This window comes from Cololabis saira, chromosome 12 (genome assembly GCF_033807715.1).
Source record: "Cololabis saira isolate AMF1-May2022 chromosome 12, fColSai1.1, whole genome shotgun sequence".
Lineage (NCBI taxonomy): Eukaryota > Metazoa > Chordata > Actinopteri > Beloniformes > Belonidae > Cololabis > Cololabis saira.
This window is the reverse complement of record NC_084598.1, coordinates 46,815,509-46,830,860: the sequence shown is the minus strand read 5'-3', so window position 1 is coordinate 46,830,860 and position 15,352 is coordinate 46,815,509. Positions and strand designations below refer to the sequence as shown.

The following is a 15,352-nucleotide window of genomic DNA, read 5'->3' as shown; positions in this document are numbered from 1 at the left end:
TAATGTCAATGTAAAGCACTTTGAATTACCTTGTGTTGAATTGTGCTATATAAATAAACTTGCCTGGCCTAATTCCAGTATAACTCTGATAAAAAAGACAGTACAGTGTGTTTTGTCTCCAGTCTGGTTCTACTGGACCTCAGGTAAGGGACTAGTATTATTACTGGAACTATAACAAGTATTAATGCCAGTATAACGGGGATAAGAATGAAAAGACAGTACAGTTGGTTTTGTCTCCAGTCTGGTTCTTTATTATATTCAGTGTGTCAGTAAAGGGGGGGGGGGCTAGAAAACAGATGAACAAACATCACAGAGTTAGACTGGAAAAGGCAGATAGTGTGTTTGTGTGTTGGGGGGGCTGCAGGACCAGGACCTGGACCAGGACCCCCCTGCAGGACCTGCAGGGGGGTCCTGCAGGTCCTGCAGGACCCCCCAAATCCCCCCCTCCCCATCATTCAGTGCAATTAATTCTCTAATAGTCTCTTATACACAAAATAGATCTGTAAAGGCGTCATGATGGTCGTCATCAACAGTATTTACATGTTTACTCTGATTTAACTCTGGTCTGTGTACTGGTCTAGACTGGTCTGTACAGGTTTACACTGGTCTAGACCGGTCAGGACTCCAGCAGCAGACTGTCCTCCTCGTGGCTGGGGGTTAGGGTTAGACTGGTCTAACTGGGACCAGTATAACCGGTCTAAACCGGTCAGGACTCCAGCAGCAGACTGTCCTCCTCCTGGCTGGGGGGGTTAGGGTTAGACTGGTCTAACTGGGACCAGTATAACCGGTCTAAACCGGTCAGGACTCCAGCAGCAGACTGTCCTCCTCCTGGCTGGGGGTTAGGGTTAGACTGGTCTAACTGGGACCAGTATAACCGGTCTAAACCGGTCAGGACTCCAGCAGCAGACTGTCCTCCTCCTGGCTGGGGGGGTTAGGGTTAGACTGGTCTAACTGGGACCAGTATAACCAGTCTAAACCAGTCTAAACCGGTCAGGACTCCAGCAGCAGACTGTCCTCCTCGTGGCTCGCCGGCAGCATCAGCTGCTGCTCGTAGTACAGACTCTTGGCGTAGTTGATTTCCTGAGAGATCTTGACGGCGAGACTCTCGCTCTTCACGTGGACCTGAGGAGGAAGAGGAGGAAGAGGAGGAAGAGGAAGAGGAGGAAGAGGAAGAGCAGCATCGTCAGAAAACAGACCTGGACTGGTGGGGGGGGTTCTGGTGACACTAAACAGTTACGGCCAAATCCACAAAGAACAGATTGCGCCCGCGAATAGCGCTGTGAATTGCGCCGCATTTGCGCCCGCAATTTGTCCCGCTTTAAGATCCAATTCACAAAAGATTTAGCTCTAATGATGTATGTATGACATAAGCTAATTAGACCCTCCAGGAATCCGCGATTCCGTGATCGCGGAAATTTTTTGCACGGATTTCACGGCTGTCCGTGGATTTCAATGTCTGGTGCAGAAAAATCACTTTTACTGGGGTTAATATCGCATATGTCCGCGCTGAATATGCGAATGATGCGGGGCTCGCTTGATTTCACCGCATCATCGCCGCACATTTTCGCATAAAGTTTGGAAAAAGGGGGGAGTGTTGTGAGTGACATGTCGGGACGCCCGGTCGCGACGTGCGGGACCCGCCCGGGGACCTCCGCACCCCTCGCAGAAACCGCCACCCCCCAAACAGCAGCTCTCACCCGCGGGGGTGAGAGGAAAAAGGGAGTGCCGTCTCCGCGCTGACCGCGTACCACTGCGCCTGCGAGGGCCGGCGGAGGCGGAGCTCCCATCCACTGGGGGATCTTGGCGGGCGGACGCGTGGGGTGACGGAGCTCCGGCTCGTCCCCTCGTCGCGCCGGTGCGCCTGGCAATCACCCGAGCACTGGAGGGAGAGAGGCGGCCACCGCCCCTCTCCTCTCCTCTCCACCCGCGCTCTCCTTCTTTTTTTTCTCCTACGACCTCAGATCAGACGAGACAGCGCGCTGAATTTAAGAGGGAAGAGCTCAGCGCCAAATCCGCAACTTCCTGCATATTTCGCAATTTCACCGCATAAAAGCACATAAAAAACCCGCACATTTAATCGCATAATCAATGATTTTAGCCTGCAGAATCAATGATTTTAGCCCACGTTTTTCTGGAGGGTCTAGCTAATGAAATGTCAAATGTTAAGAGGCTGTGCGCATTCTAGATTTATATGTTTATATGGTGGAATTGTTTGTAATAAATCAGCCCCTTATGTATGGATGAATCCTGAGCTCCGTCCTGTTATTCTTATTTTTAAATCTGATAAGTCCACAACCCCACTTGATCTGACTGTGTACAGTCATGTCTGACTGTAGATTTCACCCTTAATATCATTCAGTATCACACAGGCTTGAATGACATTGAAGAGTGAGAGAAACAGAGACAGAGCGGGAGTGAGGAGTGAGTTTGCGCGCAGTTAATACACGCAAAAACACGGTATTTGCTCCACTATTTTTGCGTGTGGCAAATAGCGCTGGCCTTTGTGAATTAGACGGTTTTTGCAATGAGGCTTATTTGCATAGAAAGGGGGCAATTTTGCGCCGAATGTATGAATATTACCTAATTTACATGCATGCAAATGGCACAGGCGTGGGCCGCTCGGTGGCGCAGTGGGTTAAGCAGCGGGCCATATACTGAGGCTACAGTCCTCCTCCTGCAGCGGTCGCGGGTTCGAATCCAGCCCGTGCACCTTTGCTGCGTGTCTTCCCCGTTCTCTCTCTCTACCCCTTTCCAGTCTGAATCTCCAATAAAGGGCCACTAGAGCCCAAAAAAACCTTAAAAAAAAAAAAAAAATGGTACAGGCGCACCATGCCACTATTTGCTTGGCAGCGCAGTTTGTGGTGCAATTCGCCCTTTGCGGGTGCTTTGTGAATTAGACGCTCTCTTTTTGTCTCATTTGCACCGGTTTAGCGGCTGCAAAAGCCGCGCAATCCTTTTGTGGATTTGGCCCTAAGTGTATATTCCACTAATCAAATCAAAGTTTATTCAGACGGGACAATGCATGTTAATGAACTGTTGGACCACCGCCCATGTGATTATGGACTCATGTGAATTATGAATATATATATGAACTCATATGAAATGTGTGATTATGTGAACAGTCAGGCTTTGACCAGGCCACCAGGCTACCAGGCCGGATTTCAGGCTACCAGGCCGGATTTCAGGCTACCAGGCCGGATTTCAGGCTACCAGGCCAGATTTCAGGCCACCAGGCCAGATTTCAGGCTACCAGGCCGGATTTCAGGCTACCAGGCCGGATTTCAGGCTACCAGGCCAGATTTCAGGCTACCAGGCCGGATTTCAGGCTACCAGGCCAGATTTCAGGCTACCAGGCCGGATTTCAGGCTACCAGGCCAGATTTCGGGCCTTCGACCGAAGCCACCCTAAAGTTTACGACACCGTGGCCACACGGTTTGGAGCAACGGAAAAACCCCATGGACATGAAGCTCAGCCAGGATTTGCATATGTGGTCCCTTGGTGATCAGGGACCACACTCTGATTGGACAAGGACCCCAAGCTGCAGGAAGGAGCATGGACTTCCTGGGCGCACCACGGGTTTCTGGTGATCCTGCCATGTTAGGGGTTATTAATAATGGCCAATAAACCAAACCAAGGCCTGGATGCACGTTACGGTTCGGGCCACATTTACGGATGATTTATTCATATTCTTCCCCATAAAAATGCAGCCTTTTAACGTTGGATCGATGTCTCTGCGATATCGTGTTGCCGAGCAACAAGCGTCCAAATTTCCGCTAGCTTAAAAATTAGAATAGTTAAATATCTCAAAAAGCGTAATAGCTAGCATGATGAGACTAAAATATGTTGTAGTACAACGCGTCCTGGGTTTTTCAATGTCGTAATGATGTCTGTACGATAAACCGTTGCCTAGCAACAAGCATCCAAAACAAAATGTAATTTTTTTAAAATTGAAAGTTGAATTTAGCAAAAACCGAAATAATTAGCAGGATGAGGTTGTACGGTCCTTTAGTGCCAATCGGGCCGAGTGTTTGAAAATTTGAACGATGTCTCTACGATAAAGTTCGGCCGAGCAACAAGTGTCCGAATTTTCAGCTTTTTTTTTTTTTGCTATTTGGCATCTAGCGTTGCCACGGTAACACTTTTGACTGAGAAGGTAATGCCCTTCGAGGCAACGGGGGAGACGCATCTAACGATGTATACCATGCATGGATGCAACGTTCCGGGCCGCATTAACAGATGGTTTATTCACATGCTCCCCCATACAAATGCATAGGTTTTTGTTGCCATGGTAACGAGCCCCGTAGGATAGAATGGGACAATTTGGCTTCAATATCTCAAAAGCTGTAAACGACAGCGTAATGAGACCTCAGCATGTTGTAACCCCCCCCCCCCCCCCCATCCCTAAACTACCGTGGGTTTCTGGTGGGGTTTTTCTCAACATTTCAACTTTATTCATAAAATTTTGACTTTTTTCTCAAAGTGCATAATGAAAAAAAAAATCTTCCTCCTCTAAAATATTATTTTTTTTAAATTTTTTTTATTAAGGCCCGAGCACTGACAGTGCGAAGGCCCTACTGTATCTGTAGCAATTGTTCTCGTTTTTCTTCTGAAGAAATTAGGGTCTTTTTTCCCCCTAAACGTGCCCCAAAAGTCACCAAATTTTGCACCAAGCCAGTCCTGGTGAAAAATGTGATATTTAATGGTTTGCATTAATGGGCGTGGCCTAACGGCTCAACAGCGCCCCCTAGAAAACTTTGTGCCTCAAGCCCCACAATACGGTTTGACGTAGATGCACAAAAATCGGTACACACCTGTATCATGTCACAACTTAAAGAAAAGTCTCTTGGCGTCATGCCCGAAACCGAACAGGAAGTCGGCCATTTTGAATTAATCGTGGAATTTTGGCGAAATTTCTGCCATTCCTTCGGCAGTTAATTCAGCCCGAACCGTAACGTGCACCCAGGTGTGTTATACATCAAAATATGCGTCTCCATCCTGCGACTACGCGCATTACTTTTCTCTTTCAAAAGCGTTACCGTGGCGACGCTAGACGCCAAAAAGTGCGAACCCCTTCATCTGATTGGTCCATATTTGATAGTTCCTACTTTCTGCTATAACTTTTGAATGGTTTGACATAAAGAGTCATTGGGGTGTCATCGGACTCAGTTTTGAGTCCTTGACTTTTATTGGTGAAAATTGCACGCGTGAGGGCCGTTCACCGCAGCCTGCAGCTTTAATTTTTTATTTTATTTTAATTAACTCACCATGGGTTTCTGGTGCGAGGGCCCCGGCATGGGTACCTAGGGCTGTGTGATTAATCGATTTTAAATCTAAATCGGATTTATTAATCAAAATCGATGTTAAAAAAAGGAAAATCGGAAAATGGATTTTCCTTTTTTTTTGCAGCTGCATTACAGACGGAGCTCGTCTAGTCTTTGTTTGGTCAAGAAAATTGTAAATGTCACTTTACTAAACTCAAGGAGGATTTACAGGATCTTTCACTTGCACTTCATTCCCAATTGGGACATTTGTTCGCTATTTTTCTTTAAAAATAAAGATAAAATATTTGAAACAATTTATTCCATTGTCTTGTAGTTTTACCAAAAAAAATCGAAATCGAAAATCAGGTTTTCAAGAAAAAAATCGGGATTTTATTTTTGTCCAAAATCGCCCAGCCCATGGGTACCTACCATGGGTTTCTGGTGGGAGGGCCCCGGGGGCCCGGGGGGCCGGCACCGGTACCTACCATGGGTTTCTGGTGGGAGGGCCCCGGGGGGCCCGGCACCGGTACCTACCATGGGTTTCTGGTGGGAGGGCCCCGGGGGGACCGGGGGGCCGGCACCGGTACCTACCATGGGTTTCTGGTGGGAGGGCCGGCATGGGTACCTACCATAGGTTTCTGGTGCGAGGGCCCCGGGGGCCCGGCATGGGTACCTACCATGGGTTTCTGGTGCGAGGGCCCTGGGGGGCCCGGCATGGGTACCTACCATGGGTTTCTGGTGGGAGGGCCCCGGCATGGCCACCCCGCTGCTGCTGCTCTCGGCCTTCTTGGTCAGCTGCACGTAAACCTTCCCGTGGTCCTTGGACACCAGGCAGTGGTAGAGGTCGTCGTACTTGACCTCCAGGAAGATGGACTCCCGCTCCGCCGGGTCGCCCGGCTTCAGGAAGTACACGGCCCTGGAGGAGACCAGCACGCAGTAGCTGTCCTGGGGCTCCACGGCCATGAAGCTGGGGAGAGGGACGGGTTATTGATCAGGTATTGACCAGCACGCAGTAGCTGTCCAGGGGCTCCACTTTATTTTATTTGTTTTATTTCATTTATTCTTATTTTTTAATAGTTTTTATTTAATTTACTTAAATTTTTTTAATTTAATTTATTATTTTTATTTTATGTATTTTTATTTATTTATTTATTTAATTTTTTTCTGAATGAGTACATGATCGCTACATTGGCTACCTGTAAAATTCAGAATCCAATTTAAAATTTAATTACTTGCATATAAAGCCAAAAACGGCTTAGCTCCGCAGTATTTACAAGACCCGATAGAGCCTTATGTTCCTGGCAGAGCTCTCCGCTCTCAGAGTGCAGGTTTACTCGTAGTTCCGTCTGACTAATACCTGGAACACTCACTACCGTCCCATAAGGTCTGACTAATACCTGGAACACTCACTACCGTCCCATAAGGTCTGACTAATACCTGAACACTCACTACCGTCCCATAAGGTCTGACTAATACCTGGAACAATCAGATGGAGGTTATTGATCAGGTCGTTAACTGATCAGGTTAAATACTCACAACTCTGCGAGGATGGAGGTTATTGATCAGGTTATTGATCAGGGTAAATACTTCACAACTCTGCATGGATGGAGGACTCTGCATGGATGGAGGTTATTGATCAGGTTATTGATCAGGTAACAGATCAGGTTATTGATCAGGGTAAAAACTCACAACTCTGCATGGATGGAGGTTATTGATCAGGTTATTGATCAGGTAACAGATCAGGTTATTGATCAGGGTAAAAACCTACAACTCTGCGTGGATGGAGGTTATTGATCAGATGGAGGTTATTGATCAGGTTATTGATCAGGTTATTGATCAGAATGAGGTTATTGATCAGAATGAGGTTATTGATCAGGGTATTGATCATGGTAAATACTCACAACTCTGCGTGGATGGAGGTTATTGATCAGGTTATTGATCAGATGGAGGTTATTGATCAGGTTATTGATCAGATGGAGGTTATTGATCAGGTTATTGATCAGGGTATTGATCAGGGTAAATACTCCACAACTCTGCGTGGACGGAGGTTATTGATCAGGTTATTGATCAGGGTATTGATCAGGGTAAATACTCACAACTCTGCGTGGATGTCGTCCGTCAGGCTGAACAGCGTCTCCTGACCCTTTGGCCTGAGAGGACGAGAACCGGGACAGAAGACCCTGAGGACCCTTACAGCACCGGGGCCTCCGGACCCGCTGGACCCCCCAACCTGGACCGGAACAAGAGAGTCCTGTTAGACCTGGACCCCCCAACCTGGACCAACCTGGACCCCCAACCTGTGGTTGCTAAGGCTAGCCATGTCCCGGACCGTCTGGGCCGTCTCCGAGGCTAACATGCTAACATGCTAACCTGTGGTTGCTAAGGCTAGCCATGTCCCGGACCGTCTGGGCCGTCTCCAAGGCTAACATGCTAACATGCTAAACCTGTGGTTGCTAAGGCTAGCCATGTCCCGGACCGTCTGGGCCGTATCCGAGGCTAACATGTGGTTGCTAAGGCTAGCCATGTCCCGGACCGTCTGGGCCGTCTCCGAGGCTAACATGCTAACATGCTAACCTGTGGTTGCTAAGGCTAGCCATGTCCCCGCACCGTCTGGGCCGTCTCCGAGGCTAACATGCTAACATGCTAACCCAACTGTGGTTTGCTAAGGCTAGCCATGTCCCGCACCGTCTGGGCCGTCTCCGAGGCTAACATGCTAACCTGTGGTTGCTAAGGCTAGCCATGTCCCGGACCGTCTGGGCCGTCTCCGAGGCTAACATGCTAACATGCTAACCTGTGGTTGCTAAGGCTAGCCATGTCCCGGACCGTCTGGGTCGTATCCGAGGCTAACATGCTAACCTGTGGTTGCTAAGGCTAGCCATGTCCCGGACCGTCTGGGCCGTCTCCGAGGCGAAGTCCAGCGCCCCGGCCACGCGGTTTGGTGACCGTTTCCCACCAGACCTTTGCCCAGGCCGGAGAAGAAGCCGCTGACTGCCGCCCTCGGTCTTCACGCCCTCCACGGTGGACGTGATGATGCTGGTCATCCCCCCCGATGATTCCTGAGGAAACAGAGTTATTGTTAGTTATCATGTGTGGTGTCATTGGACTTAGTTTTGAGTCCTTCACCTTTATTGCTTTCAAAATGCAATAATGTACACAAATGTGCAGCAGCCCGCCGTGGCACTCTAGAAATTTCTGCGAGGAAATTGTCTAGTTAGTGCCACGGCTGCAGAAGGAGGCACTCCTCCTCCAAAGCTATAAACCAGCGTAAACCGGTTTAAAACCAGCGCAAACCGGTTTAAACCAGCGTAAACCGGTTTAAACCAGCGTAAACCGGTTTAAACCAGTTTAAACATGTCAAAACCAGCGTAAACCGGTTTAAACATGTCAAAACCAGCGTAAACCGGTTTAAACATGTTAAAACCAGCGTAAACCGGTTTAAACCAGTTTAAACATGTTTAAACCAGCGTAAACCGGGGTTAAACATGTCAAAACCAGCGTAAACCGGTTTAAACATGTCAAAACCAGCGTAAACCGGTTTAAACATGTTAAAACCAGCGTAAACCGGTTTAAACCAGTTTTAAACATGTTTAAACCAGCGTAAACCGGTTTAAACCAGCGTAAACAGGTTTAAACCAGCGTAAACCGGTTTAAACCAGTATAAACCAGTTTAAACCAGCATAAACCAGTTTAAACCAGCGTAAACAGGTTTAAACCAGCGTAAACCAGTTTAAACCAGCGTAAACCGGTTTAAACCAGCGTAAACCGGTTTAAACCAGCGTAAACCGGTTTAAACCAGCGGTAAACCGGTTTAAACCAGCGTAAACCGGTTTAAAACCAGCGTAAACCGGTTTAAACCAGCGTAAACCGGTGTAACAGGAGGTTTTTAAACCGTACCGTGGGCCAGGCCGTGGATCCCGGCCACCAGGTGCTCCCCACTGGTGGCCCCGTGGTACCTGGATGTATTCACGCTCACTTCTGGTGCCGGTTGTCCATCGTCTTCCCCAGACCGTCAGAGAGTGTTCCTGCAAACTGAAACCAGAACCAGGTTCAGAAACCAGTCCAGGACCAGGACCAGAACCAGGATCAGAAACCAGTCCAGGACCTGGACCAGGACCAGGACTAGGACCTGGACTAAGACCTGGACCAGATCCAGGGTCCGCAATCCGTAGCGGATTAGCTCGGACACGCTCACCTGGTCCTGGTCCACCAGCAGAAACTCTGTGGGTGACGTAGCGTTGCTAGCGTGACGTAGTGATGCTAGCATGATGTAGCGATGCTAGCGTGGTGCTAGCATCATGCTAGCGTGGTGCTAGCATCATGCTAGCGTGGTGCTAGCCACCTACCTTAGCAGCGGAGTTGGAAACCCCGTGCGTGACGTTGCGGATCAGGCCGCCCACGTTGCCGTAGCGGATTAGCTCGGACACGCCCTCCGTGACGTCATTCAGGAGCCCCATGGGGTTGCCCAGGAAATCCACCGAGCCCAGGATCTGAGCTGCCTGGCTCATGAGCTCCTGGCAGGAAAACAGAGGGGGAAAACCGGTTTAAACAGGTTTAAACCAGCTAAACAGGATCTGAGCTGCCTGGCTCATGAACTCCTGGGGAGGTGTTAGTGTTTAGTAAACTAGTAAACCTCTAGTTAGTGTTAGTTAACTAGTTACCTCTGAAGTGCTAGTTAACCTCTAGTTAGTGATTAGTTAACCTCTAGTTAGTGATTAGTTAACCTCTAGTTAGTGTTAGTTAGCGTTAATTAACTAGTTACCTCTCTGAAGTGCTTCAGGATGTCGTTGACGATGATCTCCTGGGTTTAGTTAACCTCTAGTTAGTGCTAGTAAACCTCTAGTTAAGTGTCTAGTTAGCACTAGTTAGTGCTAGTTAACTAGTTACCCTCTCTGAAGCGTTAGTTAAACCTCTAGTTAGTGCTAGTTAACCTCTAGTTAGTGCTAGTTCAACCTCTAGTTAGTGCTAGTTAACCTGTAGTTAGTGTTAGTTAACCTCTAGTTAGTGTTAGTTAACCTCTAGTTAGTGTTAGTTAGTGCTAGTTAACTAGTTACCTCTCTGAAACGGTAGTTAACCTCTAGTTAGTGCTAGTTAACCTCTAGTTAGTATTAGTTGGTGCTAGTTAACCTCTAGTTAATGCTAGTTAACTAGTTACCTCTCTGAAGTGCTTCAGGATGTCGTTGACGATGATCTCCTGGGTTTCGTACGGGGTGAACTCTGGTGAACGGATACATGTTGATGACGGCGTCTTCAAACCGGACCAGAGGGAAACCCAGAGTTCCCTTTAGAGCCTGGAGGATAAACCAGACATTAGACCAGACCCCCAGATATTAGACCAGACCCCAGATATTAGACCAGACCCCCAGATATTAGACCAGACCCCCAGATATTAGACCAGACCCCCAGATATTAGACCAGACCCCCAGAGTTCCCTTTAGAGCCTGGAGGGACAGAACCAGGTATTAGACCAGACCCCCAGATATTAGACCAGACAACCAGGTATTAGACCAGACCCCCAGAGTTCCCTTTAGAGCATGGAGGGATAAACCAGATATTAGACCAGACCCCAGATATTAGACCAGACAACCAGGTATTAGACCAGACCCCCAGATATTAGACCAGACCCCCAGAGTTCCCTTTAGAGCCTGGAGGGACAGAACCAGGTATTAGACCAGACCCCCAGATATTAGACCAGACCCCCAGATATTAAACCAGACCCCCATAGTTCCCTTTAGAGCCTGGAGGGGACAGAACCAGGTATTAGACCAGACCCCCAGAGTTCCCTTTAGAGCCTGGAGGTATAAACCAGGTATTAGACCAGACCCCCAGAGTTCCCTTTAGAGCCTGGAGGGATAAAACCAGATATTAGACCAGACCCCCAGAGTCCCCTTTAGAGCCTGGAGGGATAAACCAGATATTAGACCAGACCCCCCAGAGTTCCCTTTAGAGCCTCTAGGGATAAAACCAGATATTAGACCAGACCCCATTAGACCAGACGTTAGACCAGACCACCCTGAAATTTCAGGATGAATTGTCCCCTGTATTGCATGCTGTTTATAAGGAACCACTGGAACATGGCACTCTCCCTCCCACTTTAAGGCAAGCCTCCATAAGTCTCCTCTTAAAAAAAGATAAAGATCCAACTCTCTGCGGCTCATACAGACCTCTTTCGTTAATAAATGTAGATGCTAGGATCCTTGCTAAAGCTTTGGCTTATCGCTTGGAGAACATTGTACCAACTATTGTCTCAAATGAACAGACAGGATTTGTTAAGGGGCGACAGTTATTCTTTAATGTCCGGACACTTTTAAATATTATTCATTCTAAAACTGTAACTACAACACCTGAAGTCGTAATCTCGGTCGATAATGAAAAGGCATTCAATAGGGTTGAATGGGACTATTTATTTACTGTACTGAAGAAGTTTGGGCTGGGGAATGGGTTCATTTCTTGGATACGTCTCCTTTACACGTCTTCACAAGCAAGCGTTTCCACTAATGGCATTCGGCTCCAATTTTTTTACTCTAGCCCGTGGCACCAGACAGGGGTGTCCCCTCTCTCCCCTATTATTCGCACTAGCTATAGAGCCCCTGTCAATCTTTCTGAGGTCCTCCCCCCACTTTTACTGGGATCTCCCGTTTGGGAACAGAATTTAAGCTGTCACTTTACACTGATGACTTATTGTTATACGTCTCGGATCCTGTCCTCTCCATTCCTTCAATTGTATCTGCTTTCCAGAGATTCGGGTCATTCTCAGGCTATAAAGTGAACGTCTCTAAAAGTGAATGCTATCCCATCAATGACTCAGCATCACAGCTCGTACAGTCAGATATCCCTTTTAAGATTAGTCCGTCCGGCTTTAGGTATCTTGGGATCAACGTAACCAGAACGTTAAGCTCTCTTTTTTCTGCTAATTTCTCACCTTTAATGTCTACAATTAAATTTGACCTCCATAGATGGAAAAGCTTACCTCTTTCGTTAATTGGAAGAATTAACACAGTTAAAATGAACATTTTGCCCAAATTTCTTTTGTTCAAATGTCTTCCACTTTTCTTACCAAAACACTTTTTTTAAATAATTGATCAAACTATTTCTGACTTCTTATGGTGTGGGAAGGCTCCTAGAATCCGCAAATCCACACTTCAGAGATGTAAATTCAATGGCGGACTGGTACTTCCCAATTTCCAACTGTATTATTGGGCAGCACATATTCAAAACATTTCATTTTGGTTCAAATCGGTGAATATGACATGGTGTAAATTGGAGGCACAGTCATGCATTTCATCCTCTTTACCTGCTCTACTTACCTCATCTATTCCATCCAACCTCTCTGTCTTTACAAATAATCAAGTGGTTCACTCCACACTTAAAATTTGGTATCAATTTAGGAAACACTTCAAATTTAAGTCAGCATCTACTTTAGCTCCATTACTGAACAATCATTTATTTCGACCTCCGCTTACAGATTCAACCCTTTCTCATATGGCATAATAAGGGCCTGAAAAGTTTTGGAGAACTTTACAAGGATGGTATCTTTCGCAGCTTTTCAGATCTGCTGGACGTGAACACGCTCAGCTTCACCTGGGGCAGGTGGTCTAGGGGGTCTAGGTCTAGGGGGGTCTAAGGGGGGTCTAGGGTTGAGGGTTCCGTACCTTCAGGTCCGGCGGCAGCTTGCTGGACGTGAACACGCTCAGCTTCACCTGGGGGAGGTGGTCTAGGTCTAGGGTCTAGGTCTGGGGGGTCTAGGGGGTTAGGTAGTAGGGGGTAGGGGTCTGGGTTGGGGGTCTAGGGGGGTCTAGGGTTGAGGGTTCAGTACCTTGAGGTCCGGCGGCAGCTTGCTGGACGTGAACACGCTCAGCTTCACCTGGGGGAGGCTGATCTTCAGGTTCTCAAAGTAGTAGCGCTTCGGCGCGGCGCCGCCGCGTCGCCCGGACGCTCGTGCAGGTTGTCGTCCAGTTTCTCCACCTCTGGTGGTGCGGGTTCAGGTGCAGGTTCAGGGTCGAGGGGTTCAATTCCCCATGAGGAGACAGACGTTACAGGGTTGAGGGTTCAATTCCCCATGAGGAGACAGACGTTACAGGGGTTGAGGGTTCAATTCCTCATGAGGAGACAGACGTTACAGGGTTGAGTAGGGCTGTGCGTTTAATCGATTTTAAATCTAAATCGGATTTATTAATCACAATCGAAGGTAAAAAAAGGAAAATGGGATGTTCCTTTTTTGCAGCTGCATTACAGACGGAGCTCGTCTAGTCGTCTTTGTTTGGTCAAGAAAACTTTACTAAACTCAAGGAGGATTTACAGGATCTTTCAGTTGCACTTCATTCCCAATAGGGACATTTGTTTGCTATTTTTATTTAAAAATAAAGATAAACTATTTGAAACAATTTATTCCATTGTCTTTTGTAGTTTTACCAAAAAAAACCTAAATCGAAAAATCGGGTTTTCAGAGAAAAAAAATCTGGATTTTATTTTTGTCCAAAATCGCCCAGCCCTAGAGTTGAGGGTTGGATTCCCCATGAGGAGACAGACAAACGTTACAGGGGTTGAGGGTTCAATTCCCCATGAGGAGACAGACAGACAGACAGACATTACAGGGTTGAGGGTTGGATTCCCCATCAGGACAGACAAACGTTACAGGGTTGAGGGTTCAGTTCCTCATGGGGACAGACAGACAGACAGACAGACAGACAGACAGACGGACAGACAGACGGACAGACAGACAGACAGACGGACAGACAGACGGACATTAGGGGGTTGAGGGTTCAGTTCTACACCAGGACAGACAGACGGACAGACAGACGGACAGACAGACGGACCAAACACCCACCAGCTTCTGCGTCTCCGTATCCGAAGAAAACTGAGCAGTTTCAGCAGCAGCTTCTCCTCGATGATGACGGTGAAACGCCGGGCGGTTACCATCAGGTGCTGGAAAAACATTAATATTTAATTAAACTAACGGCGTCACCATCAGGTGCTGCAACACATCATTATAATTAATTAAACTAACCGTCACCATGAGGTGCTGCAACACATCATTATAATTAATTAATATTTAATTAAACTAACGTGTCACCATCAGGTGCTGCAACACAGCAGGACATGAATGAATGAAATGAATTAATTTATTAATTAATTAATTAATTAATTAATTAATTTCAAACATGTATATAAAAAATACAAATAAAAATAAACAGTAACATCTTCAGGTTGGAAAAAGGAGTAGGAAGAAGTTTACACTCGTTCCTCGTTCCTCCCCCTTTATAACTATAAATTCACATAATTTCTATTATTATATCTACACAATATCCATATAAATATGGTCTATATAAATACTACGTAAACATGCCTGTTACTACATAATTATCCATATAAGTTTTACAGGAAGGGCCAGGACTAAATCAGGTTATTCTGTTTCCTCCTGATTCCAACACGTTGTTTTAATGTTCTTTATTTCTGGATCAGACGGTTAAATTATTTTGCTGTTTTTCATATTTTGACGCTTTTAATTTGATGGGTTTTGTTGTGTTGGAGACAAAGCCGACAATAAACCATAAATAAATGGTTCTGCTGAAGTCGTGGCTGACCCAGACCCAGAACCAGGTCCTGGTTCTGGGTCTGGTTCTGGGTCTACCCACCTTGAACAGGTCGAACCAGAACCAGAACCAGACCCAGAACCAGACCCAGAACCAGAACCAGAACCAGAACCAGACCCAGAACCAGACCCAGAACCAGAACCAGGTTCTGGGTCTGGTTCTGGGTCTACCCACCTTGAACAGGTCCGTGAACACCAGACCAGAACCAGACCAGAACCAGGACCAGGTCCGGTCTACCCACCTTGAACAGGTCCGTGAACACCAGGCTGCTGGGAACCTTCACCGAGTTGACCTGCAGGGCGGCGCCGCTGTCGTTCACGCTGCCGTCGCCCGAGCTGGGCGTCACGCAGAGCAGCACGGGCTGGGTGGAGCCCAGGAGCTGGTTATCCACCTGAGACCAGAACCAGAACCTGGATTAACTTTATATATACATATATATAAACATCTGTTACAACACAGGTGGAGCCCAGGAGCTGGTTGTCCACCTGGAGACAGAAAACT

At 47.2% G+C, this 15,352-nt stretch overlaps 1 protein-coding gene across 1 annotated transcript in view; it reads right to left on the bottom strand.

The window, feature by feature from the left end:
* Positions 1–228: 228 nt before the first annotated feature.
* Positions 229–15,352, bottom strand: part of vps13d (vacuolar protein sorting 13 homolog D) — a 146,609-nt gene continuing 131,485 nt past the window's right edge. Inside the window, 19 exon segments of the mRNA XM_061736938.1 lie at positions 229–1,122; positions 5,988–6,228; positions 7,358–7,407; positions 7,409–7,491; positions 8,110–8,191; positions 8,193–8,207; positions 8,209–8,250; positions 8,252–8,317; positions 9,136–9,216; positions 9,218–9,235; positions 9,237–9,290; positions 9,605–9,772; positions 10,414–10,467; positions 10,469–10,549; positions 13,075–13,167; positions 13,170–13,225; positions 14,086–14,107; positions 14,109–14,183; positions 15,093–15,242. Of these exon segments, the coding sequence (XP_061592922.1) occupies positions 991–1,122; positions 5,988–6,228; positions 7,358–7,407; positions 7,409–7,491; positions 8,110–8,191; positions 8,193–8,207; positions 8,209–8,250; positions 8,252–8,317; positions 9,136–9,216; positions 9,218–9,235; positions 9,237–9,290; positions 9,605–9,772; positions 10,414–10,467; positions 10,469–10,549; positions 13,075–13,167; positions 13,170–13,225; positions 14,086–14,107; positions 14,109–14,183; positions 15,093–15,242 (1,563 nt within the window). The 3' untranslated portion in view covers positions 229–990.